At 46.8% G+C, this 25,765-nt stretch overlaps 1 protein-coding gene across 2 annotated transcripts in view; it reads right to left on the bottom strand.

Annotated features, from left to right (window-relative positions):
• The window catches only part of LOC123756085 (uncharacterized), a 62,871-nt gene that overhangs the window by 6,055 nt on the left and 31,051 nt on the right, over nucleotides 1-25,765 (bottom strand). For both annotated transcript variants that reach the window (XM_045739069.2, XM_069336534.1), the window contains exon 3: nucleotides 2,579-2,785. In XM_045739069.2, coding sequence (XP_045595025.1) covers nucleotides 2,579-2,785 — 207 coding nt within the window. The remainder of the gene's footprint in view (nucleotides 1-2,578; nucleotides 2,786-25,765) is intronic.

The raw sequence follows: 25,765 nt of genomic DNA, 5'->3' as shown, positions 1-25,765 counted from the left end.
GTTATATGACAGAGTGCTGGGAAGACGGGACACCACGAGCGTAGCTCTCATCCTGTAACTACACTTAGGCAATTACACTCTCAAATACTTTTATTATGTGGGACGTTAGTGCAACTGGTCTATAATTCCTTGCCAATGCTTTGTTCCCTCCCTTGTGTAGAGGGGCTATGTCTGCTGCTTTCAGTGCATCTGGTATCTCCTGTGTCCAAGCTCTTCCTCCACACTATACTGAGTGCCTGTGCTACTGGCACTTTGCATTTCTTTATGAATATTGAATTCCTTGAGTCTGGACCTGGGGCTGAGTGCATGGGCATATTATCAATTTCTCTTTCAAAATCTGTTATGCTCGTGTTGATATCAGCTATATTTACAGGCATTTGGATATCACGCATTAAGAAGTTGTCCGGATCTTCTGCTTTCATGCTGAGTATCGGAGTGCTAAACTTGTCCTCATATTGCTTTTTCAGGATTTTACTAATTTCTTTGTCATCCTCAGTGTATGAACCTTCACTAATACGAATAGGTCCAATACTGGCAGTGGTTTTTGCTTTTGATTTAGCACATGTGAAAATATTTTGGGTTTTTCTTTATTTCTTGAATTGCTTTCTGTTCCAGTTGCCTTTCTTCAGTCTGATATGAATGCTTCAGTCTCTGTTCGATTTCTTCGATCTCCCTGTTTAAATTATTCCTTCTTTGTATGGAAAGTCGTGTCTGCTTAAGCATTTCCATTAATTTCTTCCTTCTTTTGTAGTGTCGTCTGCGTTCTCTTTCTACATTGGACCTCTTTCTAGCTTTCCTAAAAGGAACATGTTTCAGAAAGACTTCATATGCTTCAGAAGTCAGTTTTTCTATTCCTTTGTGTAGGATTTTTATTTCTTAGAACATTTTCTCATTGAATGTTTGTAAGTTCCCTGTTTATTTTCTCCCAGTGTATTCTTTTACTATTAAAATTGAATTTATTGAATAACCCTTCTCACATGTTGTTTCTCTTGGGCCTACTATCGGTATTAATGTTAGTTTGCACTTCAATGAGCTTGTGGTCCGAGTATGTAGTGTCTGAGACCGTAATGTGTCTGATTAGCTCATCACTGTTCGTGACTTTCAGGTCCAGCGTGTTTTTGTTCCTAGTTGGTTCTGTAATCTGCTGACTGAGCAAGAATTTGTCACAGAATTTAAGTAGTTCTCTGACCTGTGGTTGGTTATTTCCAGGTTGATTTCCTGCTATAATATTATTGTTTACTATTCTCCATTTTAAACTGGGTAGATTGAAGTCTCCAAGGAAGATCATATCTAGTACTGGGTTTGCTAAATTATCAAGGATATTCTCTATTTTGTGGATAGAATAGGATATTCTCTACTTATCTTAAAGCTATTGTTTTCCCCTAAGTTATGGATATGTTTTACTTCCTATTAAGACCCTGTAGGGGAAAATAAATCTCATGCACTGCTCAAAAGCAAGGTGACTCAAAAGAAGTCAACTTATGGAGCAGAAAGCCCTTAACCCTCAGGGTCACCGTTGAAGCAAAGTGGAATGCCACAGCACACACAATGTGGGCAGAATAAACACAACCATAAAGCATATACAAAGACATAAATCATTGGTCCCCAGTGGAATATATTATTACAGTGTTCCAGGGAAAGCAAACAACACTTAGCTGAAATCCAGATGCTGAGGAATCAGCAGAAACTACAGATTTTAGATGTCTACATCAGGCAGAAGAGTGAGGGACAGGCCAGCTGAGACCTTAGGTAACTTGGGCTGCCATCTGGCAATCAAGCACATCATCGTCACGGTATTTATCCTGTGGCAACAATGATTCAACTAATTATTTATGTCAAGTAATTGCTTGTTTTGCTGTGGCTATGGTTTCTGAAGGGTTTCACCCAGTTTTGCTGTGCCTATGGTTTCTGAAGGGTTTCACACAGTTTTGCTGTGCCTATGGTTTCTGAAGGGTTTCACCCAGTTTTGCTGTGCCTATGGTTTCTGATGGGTTTCACCCAGTTTTGCTGTGCCTATGGTTTTTTTGCTGTGCCTATGGTTTCTGATGGGTTTCACCCAGTTTTGCTGTGCCTATGGTTTCTGAAGGGTTTCACCCAGTTTTGCTGTGCCTATGGTTTCTGAAGGGTTTCACCCAGTTTTGCTGTGCCTATGGTTTCTGAAGGGTTTCACCCAGTTTTGCTGTGCCTATGGTTTCTGAAGGGTTCTGCCCAGTTTTGCTGTGTCTATGGTTTCTGAAGGGTTTCACCCAGTTTTGCTGTGCCTATGGTTTCTGAAGGGTTTCACGCAGTTTTGCTGTGCCTATGGTTTCTGAAGGGTTTCACCCAGTTTTGCTGTGCCTATGGTTTCTGAAAGGTTTCACCTGTTTTGTGGTTCATTTCTGGTTCCCTGCTTTCCTAGACCCAGATTCTGATCCTGGCTCATAGTCGGTTACATAAGTCTCAGAGGCCTGGTGTGTTGGGCTAACGCTTGGTGCTGCCAGAATTAAGCTCTGAGAGCCATTGAGGGGTCCTCCCAGAAAAATATATTCTTCTGCATAGTAATAAAAATACAAAATAAGTACAAATGGCTGGTACCTACCCTACAGGGTGCTAACCGTTGTTGTCTTGTTAAACATGACCGGTGATTATGTGCGAAAGTTTGACCTGCCGAGATAAGGAAGCCTTGATCCTCGGTCTGGTAGCCAGTGGCAGCATTGGCATTTGGGAGAGTAGTTGTATCAACAGCTTGATTAACACCACTGCCTTCGCACCATTCTTGATTCACCAAACCACTTTCTGCAAGAACCTATTACAACATGGCGGTTTCACTGGCTAAGCAAAAAAAAGTATCACATTAAATATATTATTTATGATAACATATTACCAATTCAAGTTATCTTTATGAAACTCTTATTTAACCCTTAAAGGGCACAAATCATACATGTATGGCCTAAGAGTTAGGTTTCTCAAACTTTCCCATATGCTTTCAAAGTTTTTGTACATAATCTACTAGCAAATACTCCAACTTTGTCTAAATGATCACCAATGTAACTTGAAAACAAGAAAATCAAAAATAATTTTAAAATTAAAAATTGAAACTTCAGATTTTCAAATCAGATTAAAAATTATAAAATATCACTGTTAAGGACTCGTCACCCTTGTCAGGGGGTAGAGTGGCAGTTCCGGCGCCATCTACAAGTCCGCACCCGAACTCCCCGGGAATCGTACGTAATATGGACACTGCCATCTGGTGGTGGCTATCTAAAACTTGCAAATGGTTAAAGATTCCTGCCTTGGTCAGCCAGAGGGGTCGTTGTGAGTGACCTCTGGCGAGGTGACGTATCAAGACGTACAGAGCACAATGTCAACTCCCTAGTGGGTTAGTGGTATTTCCTAGTTTCGCCAGTACCGGCTAGGTCATTGATGACGTTTTGTGTCCACAGAGGTGACATCTGGGGGCAGCGGTACTGGAGACGGCAGTTCATCTTAGGCAGTCCAGTCTCCCTACAGGGTCATGGAAACGACCAAATAAGCCACCGCCGATGAAGCAGTGTGGTAGATGCAAGTGCTTAAGTGTTGAAAAGGATCAGCGTACCTTTGGGACCGGCTCAGGGGAGAGACTGACGACAGGGAGGTGCCTGTTGAGTAGTGCTGCTAGCTGGTCGTTAGAGACTCCTGCCAGGGGATCGCCCCTATATTGGTTTGTGACCCCGCTCAGTGTGTGGCTGAGGTACTCTGCCAGCAAGTAGCTGGAGAGCGGTCGTTAGGGTACAGGCACCTCATGACACTGTCAGTGGGCTGGCCCACGTATAGGTGAACTCGCCGGTGTTCTTCCCAGTAAGGTTAGATACGCTACTGGGCAGTAAAGAAATACTGGGGATTGATGAACTCTGCATGTGAACACGTTTGATATCCAGAGCGAAAGGATTGTACATAGGTGTAGTAATAGCCTATCGTTTCTTTATATATTTATGGTGACGGTGTACATATATATATTTAACGGTGGTGGAAAGATATTAAATACATTGACGAAAGGAACAGTGTTTTGTTCATCCCCTCCTCTTTTTTATGCACTACACAGCCACTTTCTTGAAAGCGTACTACCGACTTGGGGTCGGATACTATAAGTTTGGTTTTACCATCAAAGAAGCCGGTTGAGACTCATAGTGGCCATAACAATCACCAATTGTTCATTTAGTTTTATTATGCTCTCAGAATATCATATGATCTTCATTTTCATCAAAATTAGAATACAGGTTTTCAGTACAGTTTACTGTAAAAAAAAAAAAAAAAGTCAATATGGCATTTGAAATATGTGGAAAATTTAGAAAAAACCCAGCGTTGAATGTAATGAAACACCATTTTCTGGGTGAGACCCGGAGGCTCCCCGGAGCTATCTAGGCAGATATGTACAGCATACTATCAATAGACTTTGGCATCAGTGTGAATGGAGTTCTAGGCCTACCGGGGACACCAAGCCAGAACCTGGCACATTCAGAGAGGCAAGAGGAGCAATGGTCTATAGAAACGCACATGGGATCTGGTTAATACCTGGTTGATGGGTTTTGAGAGTTCTTCTACTCCCCAAGTCCAGCCCGAGGCCAGGCTTGACTTGTGAGAGTTTGGTCCACCAGGCTGTTGCTTGGAGCGGCCCGCAGGCCCACATACCCACCACAGCCCGGTTGGTCCGGAACGTTTTTTAAAAAACAGTCTAGTTTTCTCTTGAAGATGTCCATGGTTGTTCCGACAATACTTCTGATGGTCGCTGGGAAGACGTTGAACAACAGCGGACCTCTGATGTTTATACAGTGTTCTCTGATTGTGCCTATGGCACCTCTGCTCTTCACTGGTTCTATTCTGCATTTTCTTCCATATCGTTCACTCCAGTATGTTGTTATTTTACTGTATAGATTAGGGACCTGGCCTTCCAATATTTTCCATGTGTATATTATTTGGTATTTCTCTCGTCTCCTTTCTAGTGAGTACATTTGGAAAGCTTTGAGACGATCCCAATAATTTAGGTGCTTTATCGCGTCTATGCGTGCCGTATATGTTCTCTGTATTCCCTCAGTTTCAGCAATCTCTCCTGCTCTGAAGGGGAAAGTGAGTACAGTACTGAGCAGTACTCGAGATAGGACAACACCAGTGACTTGAAGAGTACAACCAACGTGATAGGACCTGGACCTATGTCTGCCAGCGACCAAGCCAGGCACCCAGAAAGGTAAGTGCCTCAAAACAAACCCCTAGTCTGGTTAAAATGACGAAAATAGATTAACGATAAGACAGAACTTCCCAATTGAAAACGAGCAAGACGTCACATGTACCAAAGAGGGACCTTTGTCCCTCTGTCAAAGAGGGACAGCCCCAAGAGGAGGAAACCACACGCCCGAACCCAAAAGCAAGAAAATTGGCAACACCAAATAACCCCTTGAACGACCTGGGAGACCTGAACCCTAGAACAGGGACGAAGGGAACTCGGGTCAACCCAATGCACTTCCAGGACCACAGAGGCTGCGACACTTAGGTAATTACACAGGCAACAGCTGAGAGCCACACCCAGACACAAGAAGATGCAGCCCCAGCCAACCAAACAAGCATCAACAACCCCAGGGATCTCTCCGAAAAACAGCCGTTCCAACCTCGCCAGAAAAAAAAAAGAGACGGCCACAAACAAACAAACCAATCACCAGAACCCAAAGGAGCAAAAACCAAGAAACAAACCTGAACCGAAGGGACCACAACAAACCAAGGGGAAGAGAGAAAAATGCAAAATGGTGCAGAAGGCACATCAAAACCGAAAGCAGTTCGGAGAGGCTCCGCAGTACCGCACAAGACAAGGGGACAGTATGCGGCAAGATGACGGTCCTGAACCACCACGAGAGAAGGACAAGACCATTGAAACAAAAAGTGCAATATACCCACAAAGAGACAAAAAGAAAAGGAAGGACTGCCAGGAAACCCCATACCATCGCCGAGACGAAGCACTTAAGTGGGGACACCATCAACGAAGCCACCTGATCGCCAAACATTGTGATCGACTCGAGTCAAAATGACCAGACGCTAAGGCTCGAGGAGAAGACCGAACGAGCCCCGTAATGGACCGGACCGAGCATCTGAAAGAGGCGGAACCGTGGGGAAACCCCTGGGTGCGGACACCGAGCAGGCAGCGCCGGAAACCAAGGCTGTCGAGGAATCAGATGCAACGTCCACCAAGGCACCAGGAACCCGAACCCGATGAGCCGGGAAATAACCAACTCAGGCGAGAAGCCCCGTTCGGAAGGAACCCTCCCCAGATCCCCAAAGAACCAACAAGTTCGAAAACGGACGACAATGAGAAGAAGCTGCTTGCAGAAACTGCCCAACCACAGACTCCGCACAAAAATAAGAACAAAATGTCAACGAAAACCTAAAAGCCAGAGCCCAGGCGGCGTCCAACAAGAAAGCAAACACCACCAGCCAACACGTGAGATGTGAAGTGAAAACAGGGACACCGCATCCCGCAGGATCGGGGGTAACCAGCTCCAGCAGGACAGAATGACACAAGCGCAGCCGAGTAATGCATGAGGAGAACTACTTAGGACGCGTACTGTCCTAAATGAAAAAGTCCATATGGAAAAGGAACAATTAAAAGTTCGTAGCCAGGGCCAGCTCAGGGCCAGAGGCCAGAGCTCTCAGCTCCTCCCGTCCCAACGAAAATTAACTGTAGGGGGCAGGAGTGGTTGACTGGAAATCTATATCCACATATACCCTGCTGGAGGAGGCAGGGAGTCACACTGCAGCAAGCTCCTTTTAACATCAAATTACCTAAGTATTGGCAGCAGGTTGAGGGCTACCGTGGTGTCCCAGGTTACATAAAGGTTCAGGGAAGTGTAATAGCAAATAAAATAAACAAAGATGGCTGCTGCCACCACCACTGGGAATGTAGACACACCAACAGATGATTGTTTCAAAGGATTCTCACCACAAGATATAAGAACAGGAGGTGTTCTTGGCAGGTTAGAGATAATTGAGGATATGCAAAAGAAGTATGAAGAAAAAGTGCTTAAATTGGAAGAGGACAATGGAGCTCTTAGGAGTGAGCTTTGCACTCTAAAAGGAAGTATTCTCAAGCAAGGTAAGATTATTACTGCATTAATGGACAAGGTAACAAATCAGGAGGAACAAATCAAGGAACTAGTGAAAGAGAATGAGGTGTGGGAAAGTGAAGTGTGATGACTTTGAAGAAATAAACAAGAAAATAGACTCATTTGGTGAACAACTCCAAGGGAGCCTGAGAGCTAACATAAGAGTTAGGCAAGGACCTCCAACTGGAAACTTCACTGACAACTCACAAAGAGGAGGTTAATAAAGAACTAGAAAAGTATAAAGAAGAAATAAGAGAGACATATGCCCAAGTTGTAAAAGAGAAAGAGACAATCAAGGAAGTGTGTTTGGAAGTCAAAACCAGAAATGATAAACAAAAAGCGGATCTTGGGCAAGCAATTAGGAAAGAACTGGTAACCAATGGTAAACTGGCACAAAGCACTGTAGATAGAAGTAAGTCCATAATAATTTTTGGATGTTTAGAGGAGGAAATTCCATCTAGGGTGGATCGAGCAGCAGAAGAGATGAAAATCATAGAAAAAATAGTAGGATTAGGAGAAGGCCAAAATTCAAAGGAGCATGTCAGTGATTTTAGAAGGATAGGTAAATATGAGAAAGACAAGAACCGCCCCTTAAGGGTGACGTTTAATGGAATGAAGTACAGTATATGACAGAAATGCTTCGCAATACAGTACCAGAAAATTGCAATGTGATAAGGATGGCAAACTTTGGTCAATAAGACAAGACCTCTCAAAAAAGGACAGAGAAAAGCTGAAAGTGAACCTCATTGAAGCAAAACGTCTGAATGGGGATAGAAATGAAGATGAAAGGAATTCTTTTTTCTACCTGGAAAGCTTGTGAAATGGTACATGAAGACAAAGCAACAAAATCATTAAATGAAGTGGGTGTAAAGAACAAAGGAAATGGGAACATATTCCTGAAAATAGTATATACCAACATAGATGGAGTGAGATCGAAAATGTTGGAGTTGAAGGATATAATTCAGCTCAAAGTCCCAGATATTGTCGCATTAACAGAGACGAAACTTGAAGAAAATATTTTAAATGAGGTCGTATTCCCAAGGGGCTACTCAGTTTGGAGACGTGACAGGAAAACTAGGAAGGGGGAAGAAGTGGCTGTGTTGGTGAAAGAACACCTAAAGGTAAGAGAATTAATGTTTGAAAACCCTCGAGATATTGACATAATGGCATTGCAGCTCTGGAATCAAGATGATAAGCTGATTATATTAAATGCCTACAGCCCACCAGCAAGCAACACATGGACAAAGGAAGAACTGGATGACAAACGAGAGGACCTCATAATGGTCATGAAAGAGATTATGGTAAGAGCTGACAAAGATAAATCCCGATTGTTGGTACTGTGGGACTTCAACTTTAAGGCAATAGACTGGGAGGCCTACGAGGCAAGAACAGAGAACATTTGGACAGGCAGATTTGTAAACCTCATCTTGGAGACATTCATGTATCAACACGTCAAGCAGGCCACAAGAATGAGGGAAGGGGATGTTTCATCAGTACTGGATCTAGTATTCACCAGGAAAGAAGAAGAGGTATTTGACATCCAGTACCTTCCTCCCTTGGGAAAGAGTGATCATGTCCTCTTGGACATTAAATATGCTATGCGATATAATCTAATAGAGAATGGGGACAGTGAAACAGTTGTTAAACTCGATTTCAAGAGAGGACGCTATGGGGAACGTAGAAATTTTTTTCTTGGGTATACTAATTGGACAGACTTGTTGCTAGGCACGGAAGTAAATGAGATGTATGCAAAATTTTGCACAATATATGATGAAGGCACACAAACATTCATACCAAAACAGACATGCAGACCTAGGAAAAAGGGTTGGTTCAACAGAAATTGCAAGAGGGCCAGAGATCAAAAGACACAAGCATGGAATCATTATAGAAAGAGGCCAAACCCCCAAACATACCAGCGATACAAAGAGGCAAGAAACAACTACACGTCAATAAGGCGAGCGGCAGAGAGGAACTTTGAGAACGGTATAGCACACAAATGTAAATCGGACCCAGGCCTTTTCTATAAATTCATTAAAAGCAAGCTGCAGGTAAAGGATAATATTCAGAGGCTGAAAATGGGGGACAGATACACGGAAAATGAAAAGGAAATGTGTAAAACATTAAACGAAAAGTTCCAAAGTGAGTTTGTACAAAATGAGATTTACAGAGAACCAGACACAATAAGAATTTCAGAGAACAACATAAAGCGTATAGAGGTGTCTAGAGATGAAGTGGAAAATATGCTAATGGAGCTAAGTAAGAACAAAGCAGTTGGTCCAGATGGCGTTTCACCATGGGTTCTGAGAGAATGTGCATCTGAGCTCAGCATTCCACTTCACCTGATCTTTCAGGCATCCCTGTGTACAGGAATCGTAGCAGACGTGTGGAAACAGGCTAACATAGTTCCAATCTACAAAAGTGGCAGCAGGGAAGACCCCCACAATTATAGACCTGTATCATTGACAAGTGTAATAGTGAAAGTATTGGAAAAACTAATCAAAACTAAATGGGTAGAACACCTAGAGAGAAATGATATAATATCAGACAGACAGTATGGTTTTCCATCTGGAAGATCCTGTGTATCGAATTTACTCAGTTTCTATGATTGAGCCACAGAGATTTTACAGGAAAGAGATGTTTGGGTTGACTGCATCTATCTGGACCTAAAAAAGGCTTTCAACAGAGTTCCACATAAGAGGTTGTTCTGGAAACTAGAAAATATTGGAGGGGTGACAGGTAAGCTTCTAACATGGATGAAAAATTTTCTGACTGATAGAAAAATGAGGGCAGTAATCAGAGGCAATGTAGGCAATGTACACTGGAGAAATGTCACAAGTGGAATACCACAGGGTTCAGTTCTTCAGTGATGTTTATTGTCTACATAAATGATCTACCAGTTGGTATACAGAATTATATGAACATGTTTGCTGATGATGCTAAGATAATAGGAAGGATAAGAAACTTAGATGATTGGCATGCCCTTCAAGATGACCTAGACAAAATAAGGATACGGAGCACCACTTGGCAAATAGAATATAATGTTAATAAATGCCATGTTATGGAATGTGGAATAGGAGACGTAGACCCCACACAACCTATATATTATGTGAGAAAACTTTAAAGAATTCTGATAAAGAAAGAGATCTAGGGGTGGTTCTAGATAGAAAACTATCACCTGAGGACCACATAAAGAACATTGTGCGAGGAGCCTATGCCACGCTTTCTAACTTCAGAATTGCTTTTAAATACATGGATGGTGATATACATGTACTAAAGAAATTGTTCACGACTTTTGTTAGGCCAAAGCTAGAATATGCAGCGATTGTGTGGTGCCAAACAAAAAACGTACAAACAAAACGCTGATGTAATTTACACAGATTTCACAAAAGCTTTTGATAAATGTGACCATGGTGTTATTGCACATAAAATGTGTTCAAAAGGAATTACCGGGAAAATAGGCAGATGGATCTACAATTTCCTGACTAACAGAACCCAATGTGTAATAGTCAACAAAATAAAATCCAGCCCATCAACCGTGAAGAGCTCAGTCCCCCAGGGTACTGTGCTTGCTCCAGTACTTTTTCTCATCCTCATATCGGACATAGACCAGAACACAACCTATAGCACTGTATCATCCTTTGCAGATGACACTAGGATTTTCATGAGAGTTGGCAACATAGAGGACACGGCAAACCTCCAGTCAGATGTAGATTAGGTCTTTCTATGGGCTACAGAAAATAATATGGTGTTTAACGAGGATAAGTTCCAGCTCATGCGCTACGGAAAAATTGAAAATATAAAAACAGAAACCACGTACAAAACTCAGGCAAATCATAACATAGAACGAAAAGGCAATGTAAAGGATCTGGGTGTACTCATGTCGGAAGACCTTACCTTTAAAGAACACAATAAAGTAGCCGTCACAACTGCAAGAAAAATGACAGGTTGGATAACAAGAACTTTTCACACTAGAGATGCTATACCGATGATGATACTTTTCAAAACGCTTGTGCTCTCTAGAGTGGAGTACTGCTGCACAATGACAGCCCCTTTCAAAGTTGGAGAAATTGCTGACCTAGAGAGTGTGCAGAGATCCTTTACTGCTAGAATCCACTCAGTAAAACATCTAAATTACTGGGACCGACTAAAGAGCCTAAATCTGGACTCCCTTGAGCGCAGGCGAGAGATACATAATAATTTACACATGGAAAATAATTGAGGGGCTGGTCCCAAACCTGCACACAGAAATAACACCACATGAGTCCAGAAGACATGGCAGGATGTGCAGAATACCCCCGTTGAAAAGCAGAGGTGCAACAGGTACTCTGAGAGAGAACTCTATCAACATCAGAGGCCCGAGACTGTTCAACACGCTTCCACTACACATAAGGGGCATAACTGGCAAACCCCTCACAGTGTTCAAGAGAGAACTGGATAAGCACCTCCAAAGGATACCTGATCAACCAGGCTGTGACTCATACGTCAGGCTGCGAGCAGCCGCGTCTAACAGCCTGGTTGATCAGTCCAGCAACCAGGAGGCCTGGTCAACGACCGGGCCGCGGGGACACTAAGCCCCGGAAGCACCTCAAGGTAGGTAGGTAGCTGCCCATATCTGAAGAAGCACATCAACAAACTGGAAAAGGTGCAAAGACATGCTACTAAGTGGCTCCCAGAACTGAAGGGCAAGAGCTACGAGGAGAGGTTAGAGGCAATAAAATGGCCAAAACTAGAAGACAGAAGAAAAGGAGGTGATATGATCACTATGTACAAAATAGTAACAGGAATTGATAAAATCAACAGGGAAGATTTCCTGAGACCTGGAACTTCAAGAACAAGAGGCTATAGATTTAAACAAGCTAAACACAGATGCCGAAGAAATATAAGAAAACTCACATGCAGGCGATGAGTCACAATAACGTGGCTGAAGTATGTTGACCAGACCACACACTAGAAATTGAAGGGACGACGACGTTTCGGTCCGTCCTGGACCATTCTCAAGTCGATCACAATCGACTTGAGAATGGTCCAGGACGGACCGAAACGTCGTCGTCCCTTCAATTTCTAGGTGAGAAGGTGGTGGAGGCCAAGACCGTCAGTACTTTCAAAGCGTTATATGACAAAGAGTGCTGGGAAGACGTGACACCACGAGCGTACCTCTCATCCTGTAACTACACTTAGGTAATTACACTCTGAGACATCTTGACAGAGCACAGGAGAAGCCTGCCCCGTCATCCCCGAACCCCCCGAAGGAGGAGGAGCCACCCAACGCCACCATAGGCCGCAAGAAATGACCCAAGAGGCCCACGAATTGTGGGACCAGGCTCGAGCAAACAAAGTGAGCCTCCCCATCAATGGGACGAACCGTGAAAGAGCCAACACACCTTATGAGCACCCAAACAGGCAAAAGGCGATCCCCACACCGAACAGAAACAGATGGCACCGAAAGCTGCACCAGGACCGAACCTGACACCACTGGCCTACCACGAGAGAAAGAACCCCATGCCCTGGCACGACCCCGCCGGGACGGCCTTCCCACGAACCCCTCCCCCCCCCCCGAATGACCAACAATTCCAACATAGGACGGAATCTAGCCGAAGCCGCCTGCAGATAGTACATCACCGCAGACTCTGCTAACAGCAATGGATAAAAGGGCGAAGACAATCTAAGAGGCAGGGCCCAAGTGGATTCCAAGGAAGAAGTGAGCATCCCCGGATGACACGCAAAGCCGAGAAGCAAAAAATGCAAACAGCTTCAACAGGTGCAGACGACGCATGCGCCGCTGAAGACAACGCACTAGAACCAGAGGCAACCCCAAGCTCCTCCACATCCACTGCTAGCCAATCCGAAGACAGCTCAAGGACAGAGAAGAACAGCAGGCCCTGCGTACGCAAATCCTCTGCGACCAATGCAACCGAAAAACAAAGGAACCTGCACATTACGCTGCATCACACCAACATCTCGCGGAAGGGCAGGGGCGAACAAGCACGCACTGAGCTGCTCAAATGCGCCCCCCGGGAAATCCTGCAATGCCGTCTGAGCCTCCCGCCACTCAAGCGTGCGGGACTGATAGAACGTATGCCACGCCGCCAAAGAAAACAAAGAGCAGTCTGCTAACCAGGACGACTCCGGAAATTCGTAATGAACCCAGTAAGGACACTTGGGTTCATACACGAAGGAACACAGATCCATCACGAAAGCAAAATTCGTGTTGCGCAGGACGTAAGCTGCAAGGGCTTCCCGCACCCACTGTAACTGAAATCGGGAAGCTGGAAACCTTTGGAAAGATGGAACTGAAGAACTGTCATGGTTACGGAACCGAACCCCGGGGAGGGGTAAACGCCAAATCCAACCCGTACAAGGAGGGAGCAAAAGAGAACCCCACACATAACACCAAGCCGCAAGTACCAAGCTTGTAACACCAAGCCCCACTCCGAAGGTACAAAAACCCAAGCAGGGTCCAACAGGGCCTCAAGGCCCCCAAGTCAACCCCTTTCCCACCCCAGGAAACTCACCCCGAGGATCCGGAGCCGAGCCATCCTCCACACGCCCCACCTCTAAAGAAAAGGCAGGTACAGCCGAAAAAGAAGGAAAGAAAGGGGCCCACTGGTCAGACACAGAAGCTCCGGCAGGAGGACTAGGCTCGAATGCCTCCGTCGCCACCCCGGAAGGAGACTCATCCAAGACTGCCCGAGTCTTAACACCAACTAAATCCTGCCCCTGACTCCAAAACATACAGATGCTTTTAAGCCAGAAGCAAGGGCTGAGGAACCGGATGGACAACAGAAGGGAAAGGACAAGGGAGGGAGGACGGAACCAGAGTCGAAGTGACTCCCACCCCCAAGTCTGGGTCCCTAAAACAAAAACTGGGCAGTCTCGGGGCATCCAGGGGAAGCAACTAACCTACTGCATTGCAGCAACCTAAACCTAGCATGAAACGCAGCTGCTGCCTGCACACTCATATCATGATCAGTAGCTTGGGTGAACTGGAGCACGTACAGGAAACAATGTCGCATGACCCCAGGTCAATAGAATCACCGACTCAACAGGCAGCATGGTGCAGGCATAACCGGCGATTGTCCCCCCAGAGACAAGGGGAACAGAGCAACCTTCCGACTTGCACGAAGTGAGAGGGAACTTAAGGGTCACATCCATAAGACCACGAAGCTCCCGCGGGGTTTCCCCAGGGTCCTTAGCCTTATTAATACTTTGGCGTACCCCGCGCGCCACCCCTCAACTGTGCGATTTGAGTCCAGGGTGTCACGGGAGCGCGCGTAAATTCTGAAAAGTGTATACTCTCTTCAACTTTGTCACCTTAATTCTCGTCCTAAGAGATTAAATTTGGTATCATTGTGTTCGCAATAGAATTCTCTACAGCACTAAATGCATATAAACTCCAAAAGCCCGGCTAATTACCCGCAGCAAACAGAGAAAGTGCGAACGAGTTACCCAGGAGCGAGCACACGCGATAAAATGTTTTCACTATTTTCACTCTGGTCACCCCAATTTTCGTCCTAGGTCTTTCATTTTGGTCTCAATGGGTTCGCAATAGAATTCTCTAGAGGAACATTAGCATATAAAATAAAAAACCTGGTCACGCTCCAACCGCCGAGTTGAAGCCGGGCCATGCGTTAGCCGCGAGTGAGCGCTCAGACGCCTTCCAGCTACACTCCCAATTCCCGCCCTTTTCAAGCCTTTCTTTCGCAATTTTCTTCCTGGAAGAGCCTTGTTCATGATCACTATCCATCGTGGAGTAAGTGTAGATAGTTTCTAAAGCCGCAGTAAGAAGTATAGCCACGGAAAAAAGCCGAAATGTTCACACGTTTGAGATGCGAGGGGAGGCGACATTGGTCACAACAGTGGAGCGAAAACAATGGGCCCACGGCATGTGCCGAGCCGCCTGCGGGCCACGAGGAGCAACAAAGAAAATGGGAAGACATCGGCGCGCATTTTAAAACCAGTCCCCAAAAAATCGGATAAAAACCTGATTTTTGGGGCTTATTTAAAGTGGATAACGCAATGCTGCGTCATCCCCGGCATTACCGACAGTAAACGGATGACGCAATGCTGCGTCATGCCCAGGCGAAAGTGTTAATTAACATGCTAAGGGAAGCCCAGGTAGGGTACTGCGAACCGGTGCCCAAGACCACCAAACAATCTGCTAATAGCTAAATCCCTGGGATGTGTCCACTCACGGGGGCCTAGCAAGGAGTACAGGCATACCTCAGTTTAAGAGTTTAATTGGTTCCTGGAGACGCCTCGTATTCCGAAAACTCGCATTCCGAAGCTAATTTCCCCATAAGAAATAAAGGGAAATGAATTAATCCGTTCCTGACTACCCCAAAAACCCCACATCAAACTAAATTTTTATACCTAATTCATCGAAATAAACCTACAAAACTATGTTCAAGTTATTACTTACCTTGCTGTTGAATGCTGTAGGCGTATGGAAGATGGTGAGGAGGTGGGAGGAAGAGAGGAGTTACTGTTTGGAAGGGAAGTCCCCTTCCATTCTCACATCAGGCAGTGAGGACTTCACTGGTATGCACACTCTGGCACATTTTGCCTGCATACCACTAGGACTTGCTTGTTTTACTAAGAATTTGTCTAATGACACTTGTTTTTTCCTACATTTTTACACTTGTCTGTAGTAAGACATCACATTATCATTTAAAAGGTCAATGCAACGGCCTGCTACAGCTTTATCTGGGTGAGTTTTTTCAACAAAACTTTGCAGTTCTTCCCATACTTCACACATTTTCTTAATCAAGAAGGGACATCCTCTACTGCCTCTACTCACAGCTATTTTCTTAGGTTGAACCTTACCAATGGCTTTCTTGAGACCCATGGCAAGATATATAATGACAACTTTTATGCTCAAATGGCCAAAAACCCGATAAAAAACTGTAAATCCTTGTGAAGAATTCGGGTGGGATAGTCACTGGACACGAGACACTGGTAAACTGAGGCGCGATCGCCATGCCACCACGAGCCAGTCGGCCTGTACACGTATCAACAAACTCGCGTCCCGAGGTTACCCTCGCCTTCCGAGACATATTTTCCGAGGAAATCCTGCTCGTCTTCCGAAAAACTCGCATACAGGGACACTCGTCTTCCGAAAAACTCGCATACAGGGACACTCGCATTCCGAGGTACCACTGTACTACCAACCACACAAAAATTGATTATAGATATAATGATAGATATATACACCCCAACACAAAAGGGGCAACCATCAAGGCAGACCTCCCTCACTAGGCAGAAAAACAAAAACGAGCAAAACCCCGCAAGAGGTCAACATATCTAGGTGGAACAGAGCCGGCCACTGTAAGAGATGAAAACTAGCTGTGCAGTACCCCGTACCCCTACCAGTGATGAAAGCTTCCCCCTACTCAGAGGCAAACACAGGCAACAAAGACCTCAGTTGACTCAAGGATGGCTAAGTACCGAGTAGTAAAAGACACAGCGGGAGTTAGATCTCGAGATGACTTGTGGAAGGTGGCCCCAAGCCCCAAGGGTAGTACTTACAGGGCACCCACGGAAGGTGGCCCTAGACACATGCAGCCTGAGTACCGAAGAATATTACTCCTGGCTTGCACACCATCAGTAGAGACAGTCCACGCCACAAGGCACAGAATCCTGAGACAAATCACTGGAGCCAGAGGCACAAGACCACGTCGGTAGAACATCAGCCTGAGAATCGAAGGGTGAATTGTCAGTGTGGGGGTCTGAGGCTCCCCGTTCCCCCTCCCAGGGAGAGGGGGGGTTGCGCAGACAGCAGCGCAGCTACAAGATGACGTCATGCTCATTTGCTAATTTTTGCTTGGAGACTTCAGTCCACTCGTTCAGCTTTCAGTACCAATAGTTTCACCATAATAGGTGGTTTGTTTTGGGGTGCCTACCTTTCTGGGTGCCAGATCCTGTCGATGGCAGACATAGAGTGCTCCCATTCACTCAGGGGTTTCTACAGGCTATTGCTCCTTGTACCCCTCTTGATGGGGGGTCCAAGTTTTGGCTCGTGGTTTCCAGTAAGCAAGAACTCCAAGTATATTGAGTGATGCCAGAATGTTACACATATCCATTCAGCCTGGATAGCTCCGGGGAGCTGACGGGTTTCCCCCAGGAAAAACTATTTCTCAGAAAAAATACCAGTGTTGAATGTAATGAAATGCCATTTTCTGGGTGAGACCCAGAGGCTCCCAGCTTACTAGGCTGATATGCTAATGTCACACTTTGGCATCAGTCATGTGTATGGAGTTCTGTGGGCCTACCAGGGACCACGAGCCAGAACCTAGCCCCCTCGGAGAGGCATGGGGAGCAATGGCCTATAGAAACCCCCGTGTAGTTGGAAGCATTCTATGTTTGCCATCGACCGAGTCAGGCACCCAGAAAGGTAAGCATCCCAAAACAAACCCCCTATTTTGGAGTAAATTTTGCTACCAAAAGCCGAACAAGTGGATAGAACTCCCCTAAAAGAAACAAGCAATTGAGCATGACATCACACGCTGCGCCGCTGTCTACGCAGCTTCCCCCTCCCCAGAAGGTGAAATGGGGATCCCCGCGCCCGAATGTCAGCCCAGGACATGTTGCCAAAGACGACGGCAAGAGCAGCGAACTTGCGAACGTCATGGGCACAGGGATAGACTGCAGGCTAGTTAGCCTTAATGCGGACGACCTGGGAGACCCGCACCCGCGAACAGGGAAGAAGGGAAACCGGATCAACCCAAAGTGCGTCCCCGAACACAGAAGCCATAGCGCGCAAATAACGGCGGAGGGCCGCAACCGGACACAAAATATGATGCACCCCCGGCCTAATCAACTAAGCATCAACAACCCAAGGACCCCTCTGGAAAGCAGCAGTCTCATTCCTTGCCAGAAAAGAAGGAGTTGGCTGCAAACGAACAAACCTATTGCCACGACTGAAGGAGCAGAAACCCTTGCGCCGGAGGAGAGTATGAAGCTCACTGTTCCAACCCCCAGAGGCTAATGCCAAAAGGAAATAGAGCCTTCGAAAAACAATTCCTGAACCGAAGGGGCCACAACAAACTGAGAAGAAAGAAAAGAGAGCACTCTGTCCCAAAGATCAGGACGGCTCAACCGGCGCATGAGCAGGCCGGAGGTGAAACAATGCATGAGACAGCTTGCGAAACGGCGCAGACGTAACATCAATACCGAAAGCAAGCAGAAGCGGCTCTGCCAGCGCCACACAATACGAGGCGACAGTGTTAGGCATAAGATGACGGTCCTGGAACAACCAAAGAGAAAGGACAACACACCCCTAACAGACAGCAAAGCAGAACGATGAAGACGCAAAAAGAAACGAAAGGACCGACAGGAAACTTCATGCTGCCGACAAGAAGAAGTCCGCAGGTGGGACACTAACAAGGAAGCCACCTGATCATCCATAGAGATGATGATAAACCCGAGTAAAAAAACCATACGCGAAGACTCGAGAAGATTGAACCAGCCACGTGACACATCAGTCTGATCTGCAGAAACAGGCGGAGCCACGGAAAACCTCCGGGTTCGGACACAGAGCAAGCAGTGCCTGAAAACAAGAAAGCGATCCGAGAATCCCACACAAGACCCAGCCATGTCCAAACCTGAGGGGGGGGGGGGGAAACTAGATGGGACTTCCTCCAGATCACCAAGAACCCGAACCCGGCGAGCTGGGAAAGAAAAAGAATCAAATCCCTGGCTAACAGACAAGAAAACTGACTGGGAGCTGAGACCAGCCAGTCGTCGAGGTAGGCCAACACCCGAACATCGAAAAGACGCAGACGGGCCACGACGACCTGTGTAAGGCGTGTGAACACGCGAGGTGCCAGATTCAACCCGAACGGGAGACAATGAGAGCGGTAACCCTGATGCCTCACAACAAAACAGAGCCAGTCCTTGAACTCCGGATGAATCGGACGTGCCAATAAGCATCCCGGAGGTCCAAGGACACCAACCTGGGACAGCGTAGTCAACCTAAAGGAGGGGCAATAAACCCAGGAGTTCAGACGTGATAAGTCCAGAATGAACTGCAGGTCCACACAGTCCCGTTTCGGGACTGGTAACAGATGGGAACCCACCTGAGGGACGACGACGTTTCGACGATGCCCAAGCAAACCCACTCCAAGACAACTCAACGGAGAGCAGGAGAAGAGGTCTGCCCAGCCAGCCCTGAACCCCCCGAAGGGAAAGGGGCCGCCCAATGCCCCTGCAGACCGAAGGAAACGACTCGAACGCTCACAAATCATAGGACCAGGCGTGAGCGAACAGCACAAGCCTCCCCCCATCACCTCGTCAATGAGGCGAACCACGAACGGGCCAGTGCCCTTACGAGACCCAAAACCTCGCACAGAGCGAACACCGCACTGACCAGACGAAGGCAGGTCCGAAAGTGGAACCGAACCCGAAACTGGCACCTGTGGAACCCCGAGCCCTGCCCCAAACCCTCAGGGAAGGCCCCCCCCCCCGGACCCCCGGAGAATCAACAGGTCAGAAATGGGACGGCAACTGGCTGAAGCAGCCTGAATATACTGCGCGCCACGGCCAAAGGCGCAAAAAGCAGAGGACAAAAAAGGCGAAGACCACCGAAGAGCCAGGGCAAAGGCTGATTCCAGAGAGGAGGCAAGCACCGCCTGCCAACATGCGAGCTGGGAAGCGCAAAACAGGGAAACCACATCCTGCAAGACCGGCGCAAACAGCTTCAACAAGGCAGCCGAAGCGCGAGCCACCGTGCCCAAGCCACTGGACTCCCGGAACGGCCCCGAGTGCCCCCACATCCTCCCCAAGTCAGTCCGAAGACAGCTCCAGGAGGGAAAAGAATGCAACGCCAAAGCCAGGAGGCCCCGGGCGCGCAAATCCTAAGCCACTTGCACAGCCGAAAGGGAGGGAACCTGTAACTAGAGCTGCAGAACGCCAACATCCCGGGAAAGGGCAGGAGCAAACAAACACTCACTGAGGTGCTCAAGGTTCAGGAATGAGCACCTGATGGAATGGAATGAGAACCCTCATTCCATTCCTGCTCAAGGTTCAGGAATGAGAACCACGACGGTGGTTCAGGAAAACCTGAACCACCGTCAAAACCTCACGCCACTCAAGCATGCGGGAACGACAGAAAGAATGCCCAGCCTCCACAGTGAATACAGGACAGTCCGCCAGGACGACTCCGGAACCTCACAACGGACCCAGAAAGATAACGAAGTCCCAAAGCTAAAAAACGACGGATCCATCACCGAGGCATAATCCGGGTCACGCAGGAAGTAAGCCGCCAGGGCCGCCCGCACTGCAGACGGTTGGATGCGGTTAGCCGAAAACCTCTGGAAAAACGGAACTGACACACCTGTGCGAACACGAAACCGAACCCAGAGAGGGGCAGACACCAAATCCAACTCATACACAGAGGGGTAAAAAGAGAACCCCATTCCTTGTAAAAATAAGCCCCGCTCCGAGGGTAGAAAAAACCCCGGCGGGGTCCAGCGGGTCCCAACGGCCCCAAGTCAGCCCCTCCCCAGCTCCAGGATTCCCCTCCTCGGGACCCAGGGCTGAGTCATCCTCCAGAGCACTGGCCCGTAAAGAAAAGACCGGCACAGCCGAGTAAGCTGAACAGAAGGGGGGGCCCACTGGTCAGACCCAGAGGCTTTGGCAGGGAGATAGGAGTCAAATGCCTCTGTCGCCACACCAGAAGGGGCATCCCCCGAGACCACCTGAGACCCAAGACCACCTAAACCCTGCCCCGACTCCAAAACTCTTAGATGCTTCTGAATCGGAAACAGGAGGGGGGGGGGGGGAACAGAACAAACCACAACAGAGGAAGAAAGAGGGGACGCGGACTGAACCAAGGTCGAAGCGCCCCCACCCCCAAGTCCGAGTCATTATAGGCAAAACGGGGCAGCCTCGGGGCATCCGGGTGAGCAACCAACCTGGCGTGTTGCAACAACCTAAAGTGCACATGCAACGCCTGTGTTGCCTGAACACGTAGATCGTCATCATGAGATTTGGTAAACTGAGTCACCAGCAAGCAACAGAACTCGCCGGACTCCGGGTCAAAAGTGTCACCGACCCAACAGGCAGTGTGATGAGGTAAAAACCGTGAGGGGTCACCCAGAGTCAAGGGGACCGAGCAACCCTCGAACTCGCACAAAGCGAGAAGGGGACTCCGGGGACATCCATCAGACCCACGTGCCCCCTAAGGGTTTTCCAGGGTCCTGAGCGTTTAAGGACTCACGCCCAGGTAATCACAGGCAGGGTACTGCTAACTGGCGCCCACAAATACCAAGCAACTTTCTAAAAGCTGAACCTCAGGGACGTGTACACTCACGGGGACCTAGCAGGGGGCACCACCAGAAAAGAACCGTGCACAGGTCAGGCACAAAGGGGCATACAAGGCAGACCCCCCACAAGGCAAAAACATAAAGAAGAACAAAACCCCGCAAGAGGACAATGCACCCCAAGGAACAGAGCCGGCCGCTGTCAATGGTGAAAACAAGCTGCTCCAAACCCTGTGCCCCGCATCATTGCAAACTACCTCTTACCCTAAGATAAACAAGGAAGACAAAACCCCCAAGCACCCAAAGGGAGGCCGAAAAACCGAGCAGTAATACAGCCCAGCAGAGGCAGGCCCCGAGGAACTTGTGGAAGGTGGCCCCAAGCTCCAAGGGCAGTACTTACAGGGCACCTAAGGACGATAACCGTAGGTGCATGCAGCCAGAGTACTGAAGAATAACTCCTGACTCACGCACCCCTGAAAGATAACCACCACACTCAAAGCACAGTGCTGGAAACTCTGGAGCCAAGCACCTCCACCTCTAGCATCAGCCTTAGAACTGAAGGGTGGATACCCAGCGTGGGGGTCTGGGGCTCCCCCTTCCCTCTACCTGGAAGAGGGGAGCTGCGCAGACAGCGGCGCGGCGACGAGTGACGTCATGCTTGTTTGCTCGTTTCTTTTAGGGGAGTTCTATCCACTTGTTTGGCTTTTGGTAGCAAAATTTTCATCAGAATAGGGGTTTGTTTTGGGATGCTTACCTTTATGGGTGCCTGGCCCGGTCGATGGCAGACATAGAATGCTTCCAATCACACGGGGGTTTCTATAGGCCATTGCCCCCCCCCCCACCCATGCCTCTCTGAGGGGGCCAGCTTCTGGCTCACGGTCCCCGGTAGGCTCACAAAACTCCATACACATGACTGATGCCAAAGTCTGGCATTAGCATATCAGCCTAGTAAGCTCCAGGGAGTCGAAGGGGCTCCCCCCCAGAAAAAATTGGTGGGATATTGATGAAAGTAACAGATATTAACATTGGGAAATGTATTTATATGATACAGTATTTAACAAAATTTAACTTTGTGGACACTTCTTAGTTCTATTCTTCTTTGTGCATCAGACAGGTGCTTGCATCTCTTTATTACTGCATTATCATTCAGTTCAAGCTAATAGAAATTGTTCTCTTTATCAACAAAATATTTTCTTTTTAACAAATTAGTCTAAAATCAACTTCTGAAAATATTTTGATGAAAGTTTCATGATGCTGAAGGCAATAAGTTGGAGATTTGTTGAACATTTTTAAGTAATTTTACATAATTCAAATATTTTTGCTTCCCTGCCCCTTATGCTGAGCAATTTAAGAGTTAAAGCTATTTATTATATATTTTAAGAAAATATTTGGAAACATATCACAAATATTTAATCTACTGCTTCCAGCAAACCCAAATGAGTGAATATTACAAGAATCCTTCAACATTATTATAATGGCACTTAGTTTTATTACCGTTTTCTGCAAATAGCAAAACCCAAACACACACACACACACACAAATTAGATAATTAGACAGATGGTGGAGGCCACAACCGTCAGTATATAGTTTCAAAGCATTATATGACAGAGTGCCGGGAAAACGGGACACCTCAAGCAAAGCTCTCATCCTGTAACTACACTTGGGTAATTATACAGGTACTTAGATAATCCGCCTACAGCAGATGTTCCCACATACCCACAACAGTGACAGAACTGGTGTGGAAGACCAAAGGGAATGGAGAGTTGGGAAGTGTTAAAGAGCTCATTTTGATTTGTTTTGAGAGATTGGATAATTTGTTTACATAGTTGGGGGAGTTTGCTTGGCAGTTTTTGAGGCTTAAGTCCCTTTGAACCCCAGCAGTGATCTGTATTGGTTCAACGACTTTCTGGATGCTTTCCCTGAGGGTGGAGAAGTATCACCTGCTCTCTGCACCTCTGTGAAGGGGCCAGAGAGTAGGTCTGCTCTGGTTCCCAGTAGGCAAAACAAAACTCCAAGGCTAATGTGACCTACTAGATGGGAGCCATCCCAGCAAGATAGCTTCAGGGAGCCAGTTTTCTCCAGGAAAAAACAGCAATGTAATGAAATACCTATTTCTGGTGGGTTCTTGGTGGCTTCTTGTTAGCTACCTAGATAGCTAGAGCTAATTCAATACATGCCATGCCTTGCAAGTCATTGTAAGACTACCAGGAACCAGAGACATAAAACTAGCCCTTCCCTTCTACAGAGGTGCAAAGAGCAGGTTATACTAGATCACTATAATCAAGAAAAGCCCACAAGAAAGGGTGGTGAGCCAAAATATATAATCGGCAAGGTAAAGAAAGCATAGAAAACGAGACAATGAACCCATGAAACGAACAAACCACCAGGTCATGAAGCAGTTCACATCATTAGTTCCAGTAGGGAGGGGTCTGCATATCTTTATCCTCGACCCCCTACCTCTTCACATGTCAGTTACTTAGCAAAGAAGATTGATAACCGAAGTCCCTGTAGAGGAAGGTGAGAATCTGAGCCACCAAGGACATACTGGAGAGCCCTTTCATCGCATTCCTTGCTCAATTTCTAAGCAGGCTGCTCTGGTGGCTCCTTGTTGTTTTGTCAATGTGGAAAACAATACAGTAGTACAGTTGAGCTCATTCTCGACTCGCAATCGAGAATCCGGGTTAGAATCTCAGGCATGACGGAAATGGCAGGATATATTTTCTATCACCTAATGGCCCTGTTCACTTAGCAGTAAGTAAGTACTCAGGAGTTAGTCAGTTTGTTATGGGGTTGCATCTTGCGGGGGCATCAGTATTGTAATTTGACCTATCGGGGGATGGGGGGGGGGGGAAATAGATATAAGTAACAGGTATATTGACTGACTGCGTGCCCCCCGACACAATGAATTATAAATTATGAGTTAAAAAGCTATACTCACAAGGGGCAGAGGTGAGCCAGAAGAGTAAACCCCCCCCCCCTCCCACGAAGGAAGGAACTAGCAATGAGTTAGATGCAAAGCCACTCAAACCAATGACGAGTGACCTGGAGACTCTACACCACCAGCCAGAGATGCACGTCCAACCATAGCAGGAATGCAGGCAGAAAGGAGAGGGATGCCAATCGAGAATCCCAGACCAGGTCTGAACCTGCGAGTGAACCAAATGGGACTTTTGCCAATTCACCAGAATTGCAAACCTGGGGAGTTAAAAGCCCAAACTAGCTAGCCATCGATAAAGGCTAAGACTTGAATCCATAAGATCTGAAGGTGACAAACCACTGCATACACTAACCTGGTGAACATCCAGGGAGCCAGTGCCAAGGCAAATCACAGAACCCAAAAGCAGTAAACTTGATGCCCAACCACAAAATCTTATCAAATTGAACTGGGAATGAACAAGAACATGCCAATGACATCCTGTAAATTTAGGGACACCATCCAGAAATTTGCCTACACCACCAGGTGGATTTGAGCTATTGTGGTCATGAGGAAAGTTGAACAAGGAATGAAGCAAGTCAAACATGAAAGGTTGAGAATGTACCAAAGACCTAGCAAGTTCCACTTGGGGAGTGGGAACCACCGGGTCACCCACAGAAGAGTGGGGTTAGCTTGACAATTCGAGCATCTAACCACTCTGTGATGACCAATATTAGCTGTGGCGGTTGATGACGGCCTCGCCGTCGGGGAAGGGCGCCAAGAATACCAGGAGACGCCTCAACCACGCTGACACGAAGAGATCCATGTCCGGAGTCCCGAACGTCGGCCAACCCGTTCTCGCAAATTCGTAAAGTCAATATTGACTTATTAACCACGTGCATAGGTGATATACTAAACATAATAGATACCCTTAAAAAGATTCATAGAAAACACAGACCTTACCTAACCTTGTTAGTATCTTAAGATAAGCATCTTATTGCTTCGTAATTACAATTATTACTTAACCTATACCTATTATAGGTTAGGTAATAATTGTAATTACGAAGCAATAAGATGCTTATCTTAAGATACTAACAAGGTTAGGTAAGGTCGGTGTTTTCTATGAATCTTTTTAAGGGTATCTATTATGTTAAGTATGTCACCTATGCACATATTTAATAAGTCAATATTGACTTATTAAATTTGCGAGAACGGGTTGCGTCGGCACAGCCAACTGAAGGAGTCGGCGTCGACCATCTATTCTGTGGAAAGGGGAAAGAACCAGGACAGGCCGTCCGCCAGGACGTTGGACACCCCCGGACGTGAACCGCCAGGAGAACCAAACTCCAAGAACTCAGCAGATGAGTCACCCGAAGCGACCAGCCCAAAGAGTCAAGGACTGCATCAAACCCCCGCGGTTCAGGCAATGAACCACCAGGGAGCTGTCTAAATGGAGCCAGATCGTCGATCCGCGAGCGACTCGAACCCTC

This window comes from Procambarus clarkii, chromosome 36 (genome assembly GCF_040958095.1).
Source record: "Procambarus clarkii isolate CNS0578487 chromosome 36, FALCON_Pclarkii_2.0, whole genome shotgun sequence".
Classification (NCBI taxonomy): Eukaryota; Metazoa; Arthropoda; class Malacostraca; order Decapoda; family Cambaridae; genus Procambarus; species Procambarus clarkii.
This window is presented reverse-complemented; position numbering and strand designations above follow the sequence as displayed.